General features: G+C 36.3%; 3 protein-coding genes across 3 annotated transcripts; 2 read left to right on the forward strand and 1 right to left on the reverse strand.

Annotated features, from left to right (window-relative positions):
- LOC104726709 (phosphoglucomutase, chloroplastic) lies at positions 1,139-5,933 on the reverse strand. The gene is made up of 22 exons (XM_010445638.2): positions 5,567-5,933; positions 5,398-5,463; positions 5,254-5,298; positions 5,060-5,152; positions 4,927-4,979; positions 4,692-4,743; positions 4,541-4,609; positions 4,269-4,337; positions 4,048-4,170; positions 3,903-3,955; positions 3,644-3,722; positions 3,493-3,557; positions 3,352-3,419; positions 3,135-3,253; positions 2,971-3,045; positions 2,762-2,877; positions 2,123-2,264; positions 1,953-2,034; positions 1,827-1,873; positions 1,662-1,739; positions 1,463-1,568; positions 1,139-1,379 (listed from the first exon to the last, which is right to left on the reverse strand). Exons 1-22 carry the CDS (start codon positions 5,768-5,770, stop codon positions 1,312-1,314), a joined length of 1,872 nt encoding a protein of 623 aa, XP_010443940.1. The 5' UTR covers positions 5,771-5,933; the 3' UTR covers positions 1,139-1,311.
- Positions 7,643-9,848, forward strand: LOC104726718 (probable fructokinase-7). Its single transcript, XM_010445651.2, has 7 exons — positions 7,643-7,844; positions 8,135-8,340; positions 8,432-8,644; positions 8,728-8,925; positions 9,027-9,167; positions 9,255-9,371; positions 9,458-9,848. Exons 1-7 carry the CDS (start codon positions 7,823-7,825, stop codon positions 9,605-9,607), a joined length of 1,047 nt encoding a protein of 348 aa, XP_010443953.1. The 5' UTR covers positions 7,643-7,822; the 3' UTR covers positions 9,608-9,848.
- Positions 10,121-12,397, forward strand: LOC104726727. Its single transcript, XM_010445661.2, has 7 exons — positions 10,121-10,407; positions 10,510-10,541; positions 10,668-10,765; positions 10,875-10,957; positions 11,350-11,427; positions 11,522-11,620; positions 11,835-12,397. The coding sequence occupies exons 1-7, from the start codon at positions 10,321-10,323 to the stop codon at positions 12,093-12,095; spliced, it is 738 nt and encodes a 245-aa protein (XP_010443963.1). The 5' UTR covers positions 10,121-10,320; the 3' UTR covers positions 12,096-12,397.

Consider the following 13,635-nt stretch of genomic DNA (forward strand, 5'->3'; position numbering starts at 1 on the left):
ATATGTGGTTAATAGAGTTTTTTTTATCTTTCTAATTTCAAAAAGGATAGATGAAGTAACAAATGCTGGACCCTAGGAATGGACTACGTTTCGACATCGGATTTGTCAGTCACATTAGGACATACAACACAGTTCCTCTTCCATTTTCTTGTTTATCCACTTTTAAAAAGATTACCTTCTTTTTTTATCTTTCTCTCCTGTGGCATTATTGAGTGGAGAGAGATTGAGAGTACTTAACTGATGACACTAGACAATCAGGGAGCAGATATGATCTCCAATAGATCTTTGTTTCTTGATTCCCCTAGAAAAAGACATGACTTTATCACTAATAACGCCAAAAGCATGTCCCTCACTGTTTAGGATATTAGAATGTGACCCAGGCGATTGAGCGCATAACAGAAAATGATATAGACAGGATCAGAAAATTAACAAGGAAATATCTTTATTTACCAAGAAGCTCTGTAAATATGTTTGTGGGTAAGTGTTTTATTCAAACACATGTTGTTAGGTCATGGCGAGTAAGTGCTTCACAATCCTGGTTAGCAAACCAATCACATTGAATATACTGGAATGGAAGAGTTCTAGTTTCTTCCCTACCTTTTTTTCCTTTTTCTTTCTAGATTCTAAACAAAAATAACCAAGAAAAATGATATTGGGCTCTGTGTGTGTTTGTGTGTGTATAGTGGAAGTCTTACTTGTACAGCAAATGGACTGGTCTTTGAAGGGCCATTGGGAGATAGTCTCTATCATTGAAACTTGTCAGCTAAAGGAGCCTGCAAATACATCGACTGCAAAAAAACAAGTACAGCTAATCTTTGCTTTCTTATCTACTTGTGTCCCTGCAACTGAATATTCACTTGGTCTCCCCGGAAGAAAAAGACACACCAACCAAGAATAGGGAAGAGATAACAATTGAATTCACGAGTCCAATAATAAGCAGCATAAGAGACAACTTTTTTCATCATATAGGTACATGACTGTGCATATAGTATCCAGTAAGGTAGTCTAGGGCCTAGGCGATACAAGAAAATAGAATACTTTCATTGGCATACCAGATATTTTACACTAAGCATTCTTTTCTACGACATAGTCTCTATCTTATATAGCCCATGATCATCGGAGATCATGACTCCACAGGTGAAGGAAAATATCTCCTTTTATTTATGTAGAAAGACGTATATAGTTATACATGTTACACAGATAAGCATTTCATTGCCCTGGAATTTTTAAATAAACATGGCAGACAAAACTGAAGTCAGGAATCCAACTTGCCTTTCAAAAAGGACCATGTGACACAGAATAGTTTTTTCCTCATGTAATGACTGTGGGCTTCTCCCTCCCTGTGAAGTCCTTCAGCTTTGATACAGACAATGCGAGATCTGTTACAGAACAACCAGATCAATTATTACCACAGTCATGAATAAGGCATCTTTAAGTCTCCCGAAACAAAACAAGAACGAACCAATTAAAGGTTTTAGAGCTATTTGTGCATCCACATCATGCTTTGAAACATCTGGCTCAAATTGTTCAATGTATATTCGAACTGTAGCACCAGCTGAACCAGTTCCCTGGAACAAAAAAAAAAATTAATAATCTAAGTTAGGTCACTGTGTACGGGCCAATGTGTTACATATTTTATTTTAAAAGAATCTACAACTTACGGATAAACGAAATATGATTCTGGATCCATCCGTGAAAACAAACCGAACACCTTGCTTGGATGCAACACTTCCATCAACCTAAACAGAAATGTAGAAACTTGCTCAGGATATTAAAAGTACAGGCATGGTTGAAACATCATTAACATTTTTTATTGTCAGACTTACAGGATCTGTGTATGAAAAGTCATCTGCAAACTGGAGGACATAGTTTCCTGAGAGATGAAAGTTGTTATGAACAATAAAAATAAGTTATTAAATGCGGAGAAAGAAATGGACTGGGATGAACCTAACCATAACTTTCACCGGCCTTGCTCTTAGACACAATATCTCTAAGATACTCTATCATTTTATTGGCTCCTTCAGATTCACATTCCTGATCACACAGTCATAAGAAACTAAGGGGTTTCTACAGTAAAATGTAATACTCAGAGACATGTTAGAAAAATCATACACAATCTTACTTCATAGTCATATCTGGAAAAGAAGTTCCTTCCATACGTCGCCCAATACTCTTTCACAACATCTGCAACAGAGACCAACTTGTCCCCTGCTTTCGTGTCCTTGTTGCGATGAGCTAGGATCGAAAGCCACGCCAACACAGCCCTGTCATTCAAGGTTAAAGTCATCCTACCACATAAAAGCAGAGTAGCATATCCAAAGCTCTGGAATGAGATTGACAAAGCCATATACGTAGAAAGCTTCATGATAACCAACTTCAGTAACAGCACGCATAGATTACAAAGATTGAGTCGGGAACAATTTAAAATGACACACGTCTTAGTAACGAATCTATAGCTAAATGATGAAGTAATTCATGGTTGATTCCAGCTATAGAAAATAAAAACTATCAGATGGTTCAGGTCAGTATTTTGGGAGTTTCACTCACCAGATTACCAAAGATCAAAGTATCATAAATTTTGAAAAAGCCATGATACAATGCAGGATAGATTTAAACACCATTCACAAACTGATATGTGATGATAAAGCCATTAAGACGCCCACTATCATAGATAATGAAAACATTGCATGTCAAATGGTTGGTTTTTCGCATATTCATTCACCCAGTTGCTAATGAACATAATGTTTAAGGAAGAGAGTACCATATGCCATCCTTTTCACGGATGTGATCAGAGCCTGTACCAAAGCTCTCTTCTCCACAGATTGACAGTTTTCCAGCATCCATAAGATTTCCAAAAAATTTCCATCCGGTGGGAACCTAGAAAAAACAAGTTACCTTGTCAAAAAATTTTCTCCTGATATATATCAGGTTGCAAATCTGGAATTCCATAGGTTGACTAAAATGGTTGACCTCGAAGAAAGGAAGTTTCAACTTCTCGGCAACACGATCAAGAGCACCGCTTGTTGGCATTGAGCGTGCTAGCCCCTGAGCATAAAATCCATGTCCATAAACTTTAAAAGGCACTCTATCTAATAGAAAATAACGAAAAGCATTTTATGCAAAGCAGTCCACACCTTAGGGCCAGCACGGAAATATGGGATTGCTTCTTGTGCATTGGCTGCGATGATAGCAACAGAGTCCGAAGGAGTGACAAAGAATTTGTTTCCTAAAACCATATTTCTGTCACCATCACCTGTCAAGAAAAATGCACTAAGGTGACTAAATTCGGGGCCAATGTTTCTTTTCCTAAACGAACAAGAAAATTTGAAAGATATATGTCCACAATCATACCATCACTTGCTGCTCCGAAATCAGGTCCATCATCACGATACATGACATCAACCAAATCCTTTGCATATCTATATTTAAGAAGGTTAATAGAAGTTACATTGTAAGTGAGTGTGGTGAAACGTCTCTTCAGTTGTTGCTTACGTCAAATTAGGATCTGGATGGCCATGCCCAAAATCTTCCAGAGGAACCCCGTTGGAAATTGAATCCTACACAACATGCTTAACATCAACATCTGAAATATCTAGACGTTCCAAAATATAATGACATATTAATCTTAATGTCCAAGACATACCGGTTTGGCTCCAAGATTATCGACAAATATTGGTTTCGCATAAGCACCAGTAACAGCATGCATGGCATCGAACATGAACCTAAAGGGCAAGGAAAGAAACAAACGTATAAAAAAGTCATCAAACAGTGGCCTAGTTTCGGTTCTTAGCACGTTGAAGGAATCTGCAACCAGGCTGAAGGCGCATATAATAGGATCATCAACACCCAAAACTGACATTAAAAAACTTCTAGCCTGGTTGGCTTTATATGTAAGAACATACCCAAAATCTGGTCTTGAAAGAAGACCTCTGATGAGATCAAAGTCAAACACATCCTGCATAGAATACCATGGATATATGTCACATGTCTAATGTCAAACAAACCCAATATCAAAAAAAAGAAAAAAGCATATGAGGGTATTCTTACCTCCATGAGCTCCAAGTAGTCGGAAACGGGATCTATAACTTCCACACTGAAACTCCCATATTTGGTAACGCCAACTTGAGAAAGATCAATGTCGGGAATTTCTGCCACCTTAATCTCAGAGATCTAGAATAGTGTACCAGAGAAGAGCCCATTATACAAACAATTTGACAGGACACCACAATTTCAGTGATCATGAAGGGAATACTTGGCTAGATGCTTACTGAAAGTGTATTTCCATAAATTTTGTCAGTAATGGATTCAGGAGCCGGCTGACCACTGCTGTAATTGAACTGGAATTTAACAAAGATAGGATAAGGTGATTAGTTAATCTGCCAGCAAAAAGCTGATTGTAAATAACACTATAACCCATTGTCGTTGAAGACCCAAATATCAACACATAATGAAAGATAATCTAAATTACTACTTTTCACATATACTAAGGTTACAGATTAAAAAATGAAAAGAATGTAAAGGCATGTCACTGATATATCACCTTGATACCCCAGTCATATTCAGGTCCACCAGGATTATGACTTGCACTCATAATAAATCCTCCATTTGCCTGTGAAAATTATTATTACAAATATGAGAAAATAGAAAAATGATGTTGCACTTTTTAAGAAGATAAAAGTAGAAAAGCTTGCCTTTCTTTTTCTGATTACAGCAGAAACTGCTGGGGTTGACAAAATGCCTTCCCTACAAGTGTTTGGTAAACAGCCTGATCAGTATATAAACCTTAAGGACGAACTGACAGAGTAGCTCAATAACCCCCAAAGCTAATTCTTACGTAAAGATACAAATAGCTAGGGAGACCAATCTTTCAGTATTTTATTTCATCATCCAAAAAAAAAGAAACTAGAAATGGCTAATGAAACTTACTTTCCAACTAAAATTGTCCCAACTCCATTCCCAGCAGCAATTTTGATAATGATCTGTAAGAAAAAACACACGGCTTCAACAAATGAAATGAGTCTTGAGCAACATATAACTTTTGAAAAATACTAAAAGTAACCTGTGAAGCCTCCTTGTTGAAGTAACGACCATCACCTCCTAATACCAACGTCGCGTTCTTATAATCCTCAAGTGGTAATGAATTAAACAATGCCTAAGCCACAGAAACGATTAAAACTATTCACCATTGAAAAAAAAAAAGAGAAACATGAATTCAGAATTGCAAATCAAAACCGGAGTTTACAAAATCAGAACCTGAATCCAGTTGGCTAAATAATTCTCTTCCATGAAAACTTTAACCTGAACTTAACAAAAAAAAAATCGAATGCAATCAAATTACTCCAACACTAGAAATTCCTAAAATCCAGGAAAAAAAAACGATCGATTACAGTCAATAACCTTCTTCCGTAAGCCGCTTGTTCCAGTCTTCTGACCTTCGATAGGCTTCGTCGGCAACGATTTAATCTTTTTTTTTTTTTTTTTAAAAAGCCAAAAACGAATCAATAACAAAAAAAAACAATTTTCAAAATTCGAAAATAAACGCAGCGAGAGATGAACGAAATAAAACCTCAATGCTATCAGTTCCGGCGACGACAGCCCCAGAAGATGAAGATAAAGCTACAATTGACTGCAATCGCGAAGAAGCCGGCTTGGTTCTGAGTTGAAATCCGGAAGAGAGAAGAGACGGTGACGGCGAAAACGGCGAATACTTAGCGCCGGCGAATCTAGAAAACAGGAATACGGTATCGAATCTCGCATAGGTGGACGCCATTGTTGAATCTCGAATCGATCAGTGAGAGAACTGAGAAGTGTCCGTTAAGAAAAAAAAGAGTGAAGAGGAGGAGGATCCTGGGGAAGAGAGAAAGTAAAGATAATTTGGGTTTTAATCAGAATCCACATGTACCAATGCCTTCGCTTATCTTCAGAGACTCACACTACAGACTACAGAGAGTATTATTTTATTTATTTATTTTTCGGTTTGGAGGATACATGTACACGTGTCACCGATTCGATTAGTACTATATATTCTCGGGTCTGTCGAATAAAACTGTTGTTTGGAACTTGTAGCAAAAAAAGATTTGGTAGCTTGTGGAATAATGGCAAGATCTTCTATAAAATAAATGTGAATATATACTACTAGAGTGAGAACATAATTACGATCTTGATAACGTATATGATGGGAAAATATCATCAGGCATAGGCGCATAGGCATATTAACCGGAACCGAATAACCAAACCGAAATTTAGGATTCATGGTTTTATTTTCACTAGCTTCCATGCCTTGATTTTTCGTTATCATTTGAATTTTTTTTTTTTATCCATTGCATATCTCTCTACTTACTCTCTTGGTAATTGACGACTTCATCAAAAACTACAAGCTTCCATTATAAATGTGAGATAAAACACACTCACAAACATTAGTAATTTCGGGAGAGAGATAGAAATTGCCTTGTAAACTTTGTAATAATTAGTGTGCCCCAAATTTTAATAATGTAATATGATGTGGAGTGGAACACATGATTTTCGTCAGTTTTAAGATTAGGAGGACCGACGTTGCTAATTCGAGAAATATTTAATCCTTTTAGCAAGCAATACACTGAGCTTATCGAAGTTCTTTACGAGTCAAAGGTACACACCTTTTCCAAAAAGAAACGTTAACCATTTCACCATTTTCGATGGCCTCCCACAAATAATTGGGCTGTCTCGATCGACTCGACCTCTACTTGGGCCTCTTCAAACTTTTGGAAACCCAACTTCTTCTCTGCCGATAACCAATTTATCCACCACTAGTGAACCGAACACCATACCGAGAGCAGAGTACATCTAGCTCAACAACTCACACTCCAATTCAAAATATAACAACAATCCACTTAACTATTAGCAGAAAACTATATGAAAATATATATAATTACAAATATTCATGTATCGTTTCGTCGTGACTTTTAGACAAATCTTCGGAATAATACCCCAACCCCACCTGGCCACCTCTTCATCTCACTTAGCAACAAGTCAACTCTAGTAGGCAGCAGCAGCATATTCATTTCCAAGTTCAAGATTCTGCTTTCGTAACTATTCATTTAATAAAGAACGTCCATCAACTTGTAAATCTATCAGTATTTCTCTTAAGCTTCTTGTAATCTCTTCTAATTTAACGAGAATTTTTAGGAAAAAAAAGAAAAACAGACATAACAACTAAACAAAAGAAAATCACGAACGGATGTTTCTATTTCTTGTCATCCAAAGAACGAGGCTTCTCTCATTCTCTCTAATCGTACTTCACGGGAAAATATATAACACCCAAATCATGTTTCATGCCAGCCACATTAAGCACGCAATTTTTTCATCATATATATATATAAAATACTATAGGTTATATATTAGTATTACACTGAATCTGTGAATGAATTAAGCTACGATTTTTAAAACATTAAAAAATACACTGTTTACCGGAAAATTGAATTTTTAGGAAGGTTTTAAGTTTCACTTGGTGAACACGTTGCAAAAAAATTTCCCATTATTTTTTGTTTCTTTGTGACATCAACTTTTTAACGTTAATATCTATTTTGTTTTTTTGTTTTTTTGTTTGTCGATTCATAGATATTCGGTGACGTCATCATGAAACCTTACTAATACATAACCAACTTCGTCTCTTCATCTCTACTAACAATTACCAAAACAGAAAAAAACAAAAGCACACAAATTTTCAAATCTTTTCTTCTCTCTTCTCGCTCGTTCTCTCTCTGTTCCTTCTTAGATCCCTCTCTGTTTCCTTCCGTTTTAGTCTTTTTTCGAAATCTGAAGATCTCTCCTTGTATCGAAAAAAATGGGTGAGAACGCCATCTCAGGTTCGTTTTTCGAAACCTTTCTTTTGTTCTTGATCTGACGCTCTCGAGTGATCTTTAACAAGCTGGATTCGAATTGGGTTTTTCGTTTTAATGGAATTAAGTATCTGGGTTTATTGTTTATGCCTTAAAGCTTTGTTCTTTGATCATATATCTTCTTGGGTTTTTGTTCTATAGATCTCTCTCTCTGTTCATCTTGTGTTATATGTTTGATTGACAAAAAACAAGGAACTTTTTTTTAAGTTGTTTGAATTCGAATTTTTGATTTGCATGTCTTTGTCTTCTGGTAATAGGGAATCTCAAGAATCTAACGATTGATACAAAAGATTCAGAAACTCTTGTGGTTTGTTTTGGTGAGATGTTGATTGATTTTGTTCCAACGGTGGGAGGTGTTTCACTGGCTGAAGCACCAGCTTTCAAGAAAGCTCCTGGAGGAGCTCCTGCTAATGTAGCTGTTGGTGTCTCTAGACTTGGTGGCTCTTCTGCTTTCATTGGAAAGGTTTGACTCATATAATAGTTTGATCTTCAGTCATAGGGCTCTTGTTTTTGGAACCAATCTTAGTTTTTGATCTTGTTTGGAAAAAATTTAGGTTGGTGATGATGAGTTTGGAAGAATGTTAGCTGATATTCTTAGGCTGAACAATGTTGACAACTCTGGAATGAGATTTGATCACAATGCAAGGACAGCGCTCGCCTTTGTCACGTTAAGAGCTGATGGAGAGAGGGAGTTTTTGTTCTTCAGGCACCCTAGTGCTGATATGCTTCTCTTGGAATCTGAACTTGACAAGAACCTAATCCAAAAGGTAAGATTAGATCTTTTAGTTACTTGGAACCACATTTTGGAATGAGAGACTTAAGTCCACTGGTTTGTTTTGTTTGATTACAGGCCAAGATCTTTCATTATGGTTCTATCAGTTTGATTGAGGAGCCTTGCCGTTCCACTCAGCTTGCAGCTATGAAAATCGCTAAAGCTTCAGGGAGTCTCTTGTCTTATGATCCGAATTTGAGATTGCCGTTGTGGCCATCAGAAGACGCTGCAAGGAAAGAGATCATGAGTATTTGGAACTTTGCAGATGTGATAAAGGTATCTATGATATTTTTTACTCCCAAGTTAAGGTAGAAGATCAGATCATCATCCCTAGTAGTACTTGAACTGACACAAGTTTTTGTCTGAGAGTTTCTCAGATTAGTGAGGACGAGATCACATTCCTGACTGGTGGAGATGATCCTTATGATGATGATGTGGTGTTGCAAAAGCTCTTTCATCCCAATCTCAAGCTTCTCGTTGTTTCAGAAGGACCTAATGGCTGTAGATACTACACTCAGGTTTGCTTTCTCTTTTTTCTAAAACTTCTTCTTCTATATCAATGGATATCAGATTACTTATTCTTGTAGCTGTATATTTTCTTGTAGGAGTTTAAAGGTAGAGTTAGTGGAGTAAAGGTGAAGCCGGTGGACACAACAGGTGCAGGAGATGCATTCGTGAGCGGTCTATTGAACAGCTTAGCTTCTGATCTCACTATTCTCAAGGTGCTTTACTTACTTACTCACCTTCTGTGGCTTTTAAGCTAGACTGAATCCGAACCATTGGTGTTAAACTATGTGAAATTTTGCAGGATGAGAAGAAACTAAGAGAGGCACTTCTATTTGCAAACGCTTGTGGAGCCATTACAGTAACAGAGAGAGGAGCGATTCCAGCTATGCCTAGCATGGATGCTGTTCAAAACCTCCTATCATCTTCTTCTTCTCCTTCTCCTCGCTCCTAAAATGCTTCACGAGTCTCTCTCTCTTTTGAATGTATCAATTCATTACCTTTTTACTGTATTTTTGTTGGTTTAAATCTTTTTCCCCAGTTTGTAGGAACTCAAAAATGTTGTGTGTGTGTTTTTAGTTTGTTGATCTCCCGGAGTTTTAGTATTGGGGTGGTTTGGTTTTATGTTCAAGTTAGGTTTCTACAAGACTCTACAACTACATATAAGGAACAACAACTATTTCTCATTTTGTAAACTGCTTGCCGTTTTTATTGAATCAAGGACGACACACACTCTTTGACGCAAACCGACAGGTCTCGTGAACCATTAATTTAATTGTTAGTAAAAAATAACCGGTTTACGGTTTACGAGGAGGTTCACCACAGGTTCCTCCTCAACGTGAGTAGCACGTGATACCTTTTTGAAGTCAAACTTAATTGGGAAATGGGTATAACCGACATTTCACAATATTGACGGCGTTGAGAAAGGGACGTTAAGTCTGTAGTGAAAGTTTAACGAACTTTAAACTTTTTCGTTTTCGCCGTCAAAATTAAAAATCAGGGGGACGATTCTCACGTTCTCCATCACTTCCCCTCGATCCAAACCAGAGTGAGGAGGAGTTGGAACTACACGCAAATCACGTCAAACTGTAATGTGAGATTTTGAAATCGAGGAAGAAGACGACGAAATCGGAGCATCTGATTTTTGGAAGTTTGAGAGAAGAACAGATGATGGCTTCGGATCCAAAACTGAAGGCTGAGATCGGACCTGATGGTCTTGCTAGAGAAGCTCCTGTTATTGCTTACACAGAGAAGGTACAAAATCACTCTCTCGATTCGTTTGATGTATGTATCTTCGTGTGATTCGCTGTTGTTTTACTGAACGCCATTTGATGATTTTTTTTTGTTCTGAATCAGATAATCGCGGAAGAGCAAGTTCAGTTGAGGAAGTAAGTACTTGTTTTGTTTCTGATTCTGGGATTTTGTTTGATGCTTTAGGAATGTGAATGTAGTTGTTTCGTTTGTTGGGAAGAAGGATGATAATTGAGTATATCTATGTTTCATCATCTTGGTAGATACATTGAGGAGAACTATACAAAGATTAGGGATGTAGAAAGGGAATTCGGAAACCTTACTATGGAAATGAAACTCACTGCTGGACCTAAGAAAGCAGGTTTGGGCTAGTTCATTGCTTTTTCATCAATTTGATGACATTGTTTTGTTAGATGGAACAGTCTTGTTGATTTAACTTTCTTGTTTTCTTTTATTGTCAATACTCAAAGCAATGGAACACTTGAGAAAGAAAATTGAAATCGCAACTGAAAAAATCCATGTTGCTAAGTTGAAAGAAGAAGAAGCACGAAAGGTTTATCTCTCTTTCTTGATTTATGTAGCTAAGCGTTTTCTCCTGTCATGTTTTTTTTCTGACTTCTCACATTGCACGTAGAGTTAGTTATCGGTTGATGTGAACATTTTCTATTGCCTGTTTTTTGCCCCATTAGCAGAATAAGTCATATCAATGGACATTTCAGATATCATGGTCTCATAATTATACCTTTAAAGATAGCTGAGTAGATGAACTTTTGCTTAAGTTTCCTTCTGAAGAAGTTCTTCTACGTTGTTGTTTTTTACTTGCCAATGCTGGAGTATCCTGTTTCATGTCATGCTGTGATATATAGGAATTCAACTCTTCTTCAGATTGTTTAACCCGACCTTTGAGGTCTAGAGATTGTTAATTTAACCTCTTTCTCTTTTTAGGCATTTGAAGCAGCATCAAAAGTTGTGAAGGATGAAGAAGCAGCAAAACAGAGTCTTTGTGAAGATTTAAACCGTCTGGTATATATATTTTCTGAAAAACTGATAACGAGAATTAATTTCTTCTCTTTTGAGAAACATTCGAGTTACTGTCTTTTGTAAATTGTATATGTAGGTACAAGAAAGCAGCAATACGCAGTACGCCAGACTTGAGGAATTGAAAAGGAGACTAGAAGCGCTGAATCCAAATAGATCATCTACTTCTGTTCAGCAAGTAAACAATCTCTCCTTCTAGTTCACATTCAATTTGTCTCTGGTAACACAACTTAGTCTTAACTGTAGAGACACCAGATAATTCCTGCATCAGTATGTTGTTAACCACAGTAGATACTTTGCAACTGTTACATGAGGAAACAAATCTAGTTGCTTGGCAATCAGTGGATACTTGAAAGATGTTATATATATTTCTGATTGTGTTCCATTTATAGGTCCAAGAACCAGAGACTAAATCTGTAGTAGACAGCTCACCAGCACCCAGTGGTAATCAGACACACCCGGAAAAACCAGAAAATAACCAGGGGAAGGAGGAAGAAGGTAAAGAACATGGACAGAGGCCAGCAACAGCGGAAGGAGAATCAAAATCGAAAAAGAAACCACAGATTCAAGGAAGGGGAAGAGGAATTGGAATCATGAACAAAGGGAGAGGAGGTTGGACAGGTGCTGGATTCGATGTGGATGGTAGAAATTAAGATACATAGATCTATAATACATTCGAAAGCCGCCTTTTCCAGTCAGAATTACATGTCATATATTGTTTACCAGGTACGTTACATTCATCTGATAGTATTGATAGACCTATCCACAGAAACAGAGAACTCTCGTAGCAAATATACTTGTGTTGATGGAATGAAAAACCATTCAATCATATTTGGGTTTTCATTTATCGTTTCTTGAGTTTAGGTCTCTAATTTTGTACAACTGGCTTGATGTAACGATCCGAGAACGGTTAAGAGTTTTATATTGTATAAGATGTTGCCATGATTGGTAGTAATGGTGTGGAGGACAAGCTTCATATGTCTACATACATATTCGATTTTGAATGGGATCTCCTGAATTTTAACTGAAACTGATGGTGGTAGGTAAAGGAGTTTTGTATAAATGAAAGGTCAAAAGAGTAACAGTGAATCTTCTTTAAATGCTTCTTCTCTTCTCTGCTCTGTGTGTGTGTCAATCAAAATAATGAATTATAGAAACAAGTGAACCTGTGACCGATCTGCGTCAGGGTAGTCCACAAGTGGGATCCAGTTTTGACGTCACTTGAAATTTGGTTGTATTAACAAGTTTTTTGTTTTGTAGTAAAATGTTGAATGTATATGCTTGGAACCAAAATATTCGGATCCGAGATATTATCTATTGTGGTTCGAATATAGGATATATTGAATTTCTGGATTTGGATTTGTTTAATGATTTATATATCATATTCGGATAAGGTGTAGCAACCTTTTGATATATAATTTACAACATATATTGTACTATAAGATACCTCAAAAATAAATTTAAAGTTTTATTTATGAAAAGGTTGGATGTTCTTTTTAAATGCATTTAACTTTACGTTCTAATTTCCTTTCGTTAAAATCAAATTTTCAAATACTTTCAGTTGTAAAATTATATAATATATTATTTTAATACAATTGTTAAAAGATTTGGGACCAGATATCCTGAATTTTTGGGAGTCTTCAAAATATGTAGTAGTAGTATCAACAAGATTTTTTTTTTCTTTTTCTTTTTTTTTCTCCTAGTTATGAAATCTCAAAAGTGTCATTTTCGCCTTGAATGCCCTAGTGTTGTCTTAGCATAATAATAATTCAATATGCAGTAAAGGTTACATTTATAATGTCTGATCTTTTCTCTAACTACCCCCTCCTTATAATCCCATATGCATATATGCTGTTTAATGTTTTTCTTTTTTGTCTTTACTTATATATACTATAATATATTATATACTAGTAGTATTCCGTGCACGGGCAAAATATTTTTTCATCAGCTAGAAAATTTATACGTGTATATTTTAAAAACTAATCAAAATATTTTTCACAATGTTAAATCCAAATATCATATTTCAATTTGATTTTAGTTTGATTATTGCATGTATATAACCCTAGACATATCTATATTGTAATGGAAAACACGTCGTGTCTTGTCCCGTCTCATACCGTCATTTCCCGTTTAATCCCGTCTTGTATCAAATTATATACCTGTGATAAAGATCAAGTATTGAGTATTCATTTT

Source organism: Camelina sativa, chromosome 2 (genome assembly GCF_000633955.1).
Source record: "Camelina sativa cultivar DH55 chromosome 2, Cs, whole genome shotgun sequence".
Classification (NCBI taxonomy): domain Eukaryota; kingdom Viridiplantae; phylum Streptophyta; class Magnoliopsida; order Brassicales; family Brassicaceae; genus Camelina; species Camelina sativa.

Excerpts from the sequence above, each read along its gene's own strand:
- LOC104726709 (XM_010445638.2), bottom strand. The coding sequence starts at position 5,770 with ATGGCGTCCACCTATGCGAGATTCGATACCGTATTCCTGTTTTCTAGA. Across the intron at positions 4,171-4,268 it reads TTTATGGAAATACACTTTCA|ATCTCTGAGATTAAGGTGGC; the intron begins GTAAGCATCTAG and ends ACACTATTCTAG. Across the intron at positions 1,740-1,826 it reads ACTTTTCATACACAGATCCT|GTTGATGGAAGTGTTGCATC; the intron begins GTAAGTCTGACA and ends ATTTCTGTTTAG.
- LOC104726718 (XM_010445651.2), top strand. The coding sequence starts at position 7,823 with ATGGGTGAGAACGCCATCTCAG. Across the intron at positions 8,926-9,026 it reads ACTTTGCAGATGTGATAAAG|ATTAGTGAGGACGAGATCAC; the intron begins GTATCTATGATA and ends AGAGTTTCTCAG. Across the intron at positions 9,372-9,457 it reads CTGATCTCACTATTCTCAAG|GATGAGAAGAAACTAAGAGA; the intron begins GTGCTTTACTTA and ends GAAATTTTGCAG.
- LOC104726727 (XM_010445661.2), top strand. The coding sequence starts at position 10,321 with ATGATGGCTTCGGATCCAAAACTGAAGGCTGAGATCGGACCTGATGGT. Across the intron at positions 10,766-10,874 it reads TGCTGGACCTAAGAAAGCAG|CAATGGAACACTTGAGAAAG; the intron begins GTTTGGGCTAGT and ends CAATACTCAAAG. Across the intron at positions 10,958-11,349 it reads AAGAAGAAGAAGCACGAAAG|GCATTTGAAGCAGCATCAAA; the intron begins GTTTATCTCTCT and ends TTCTCTTTTTAG.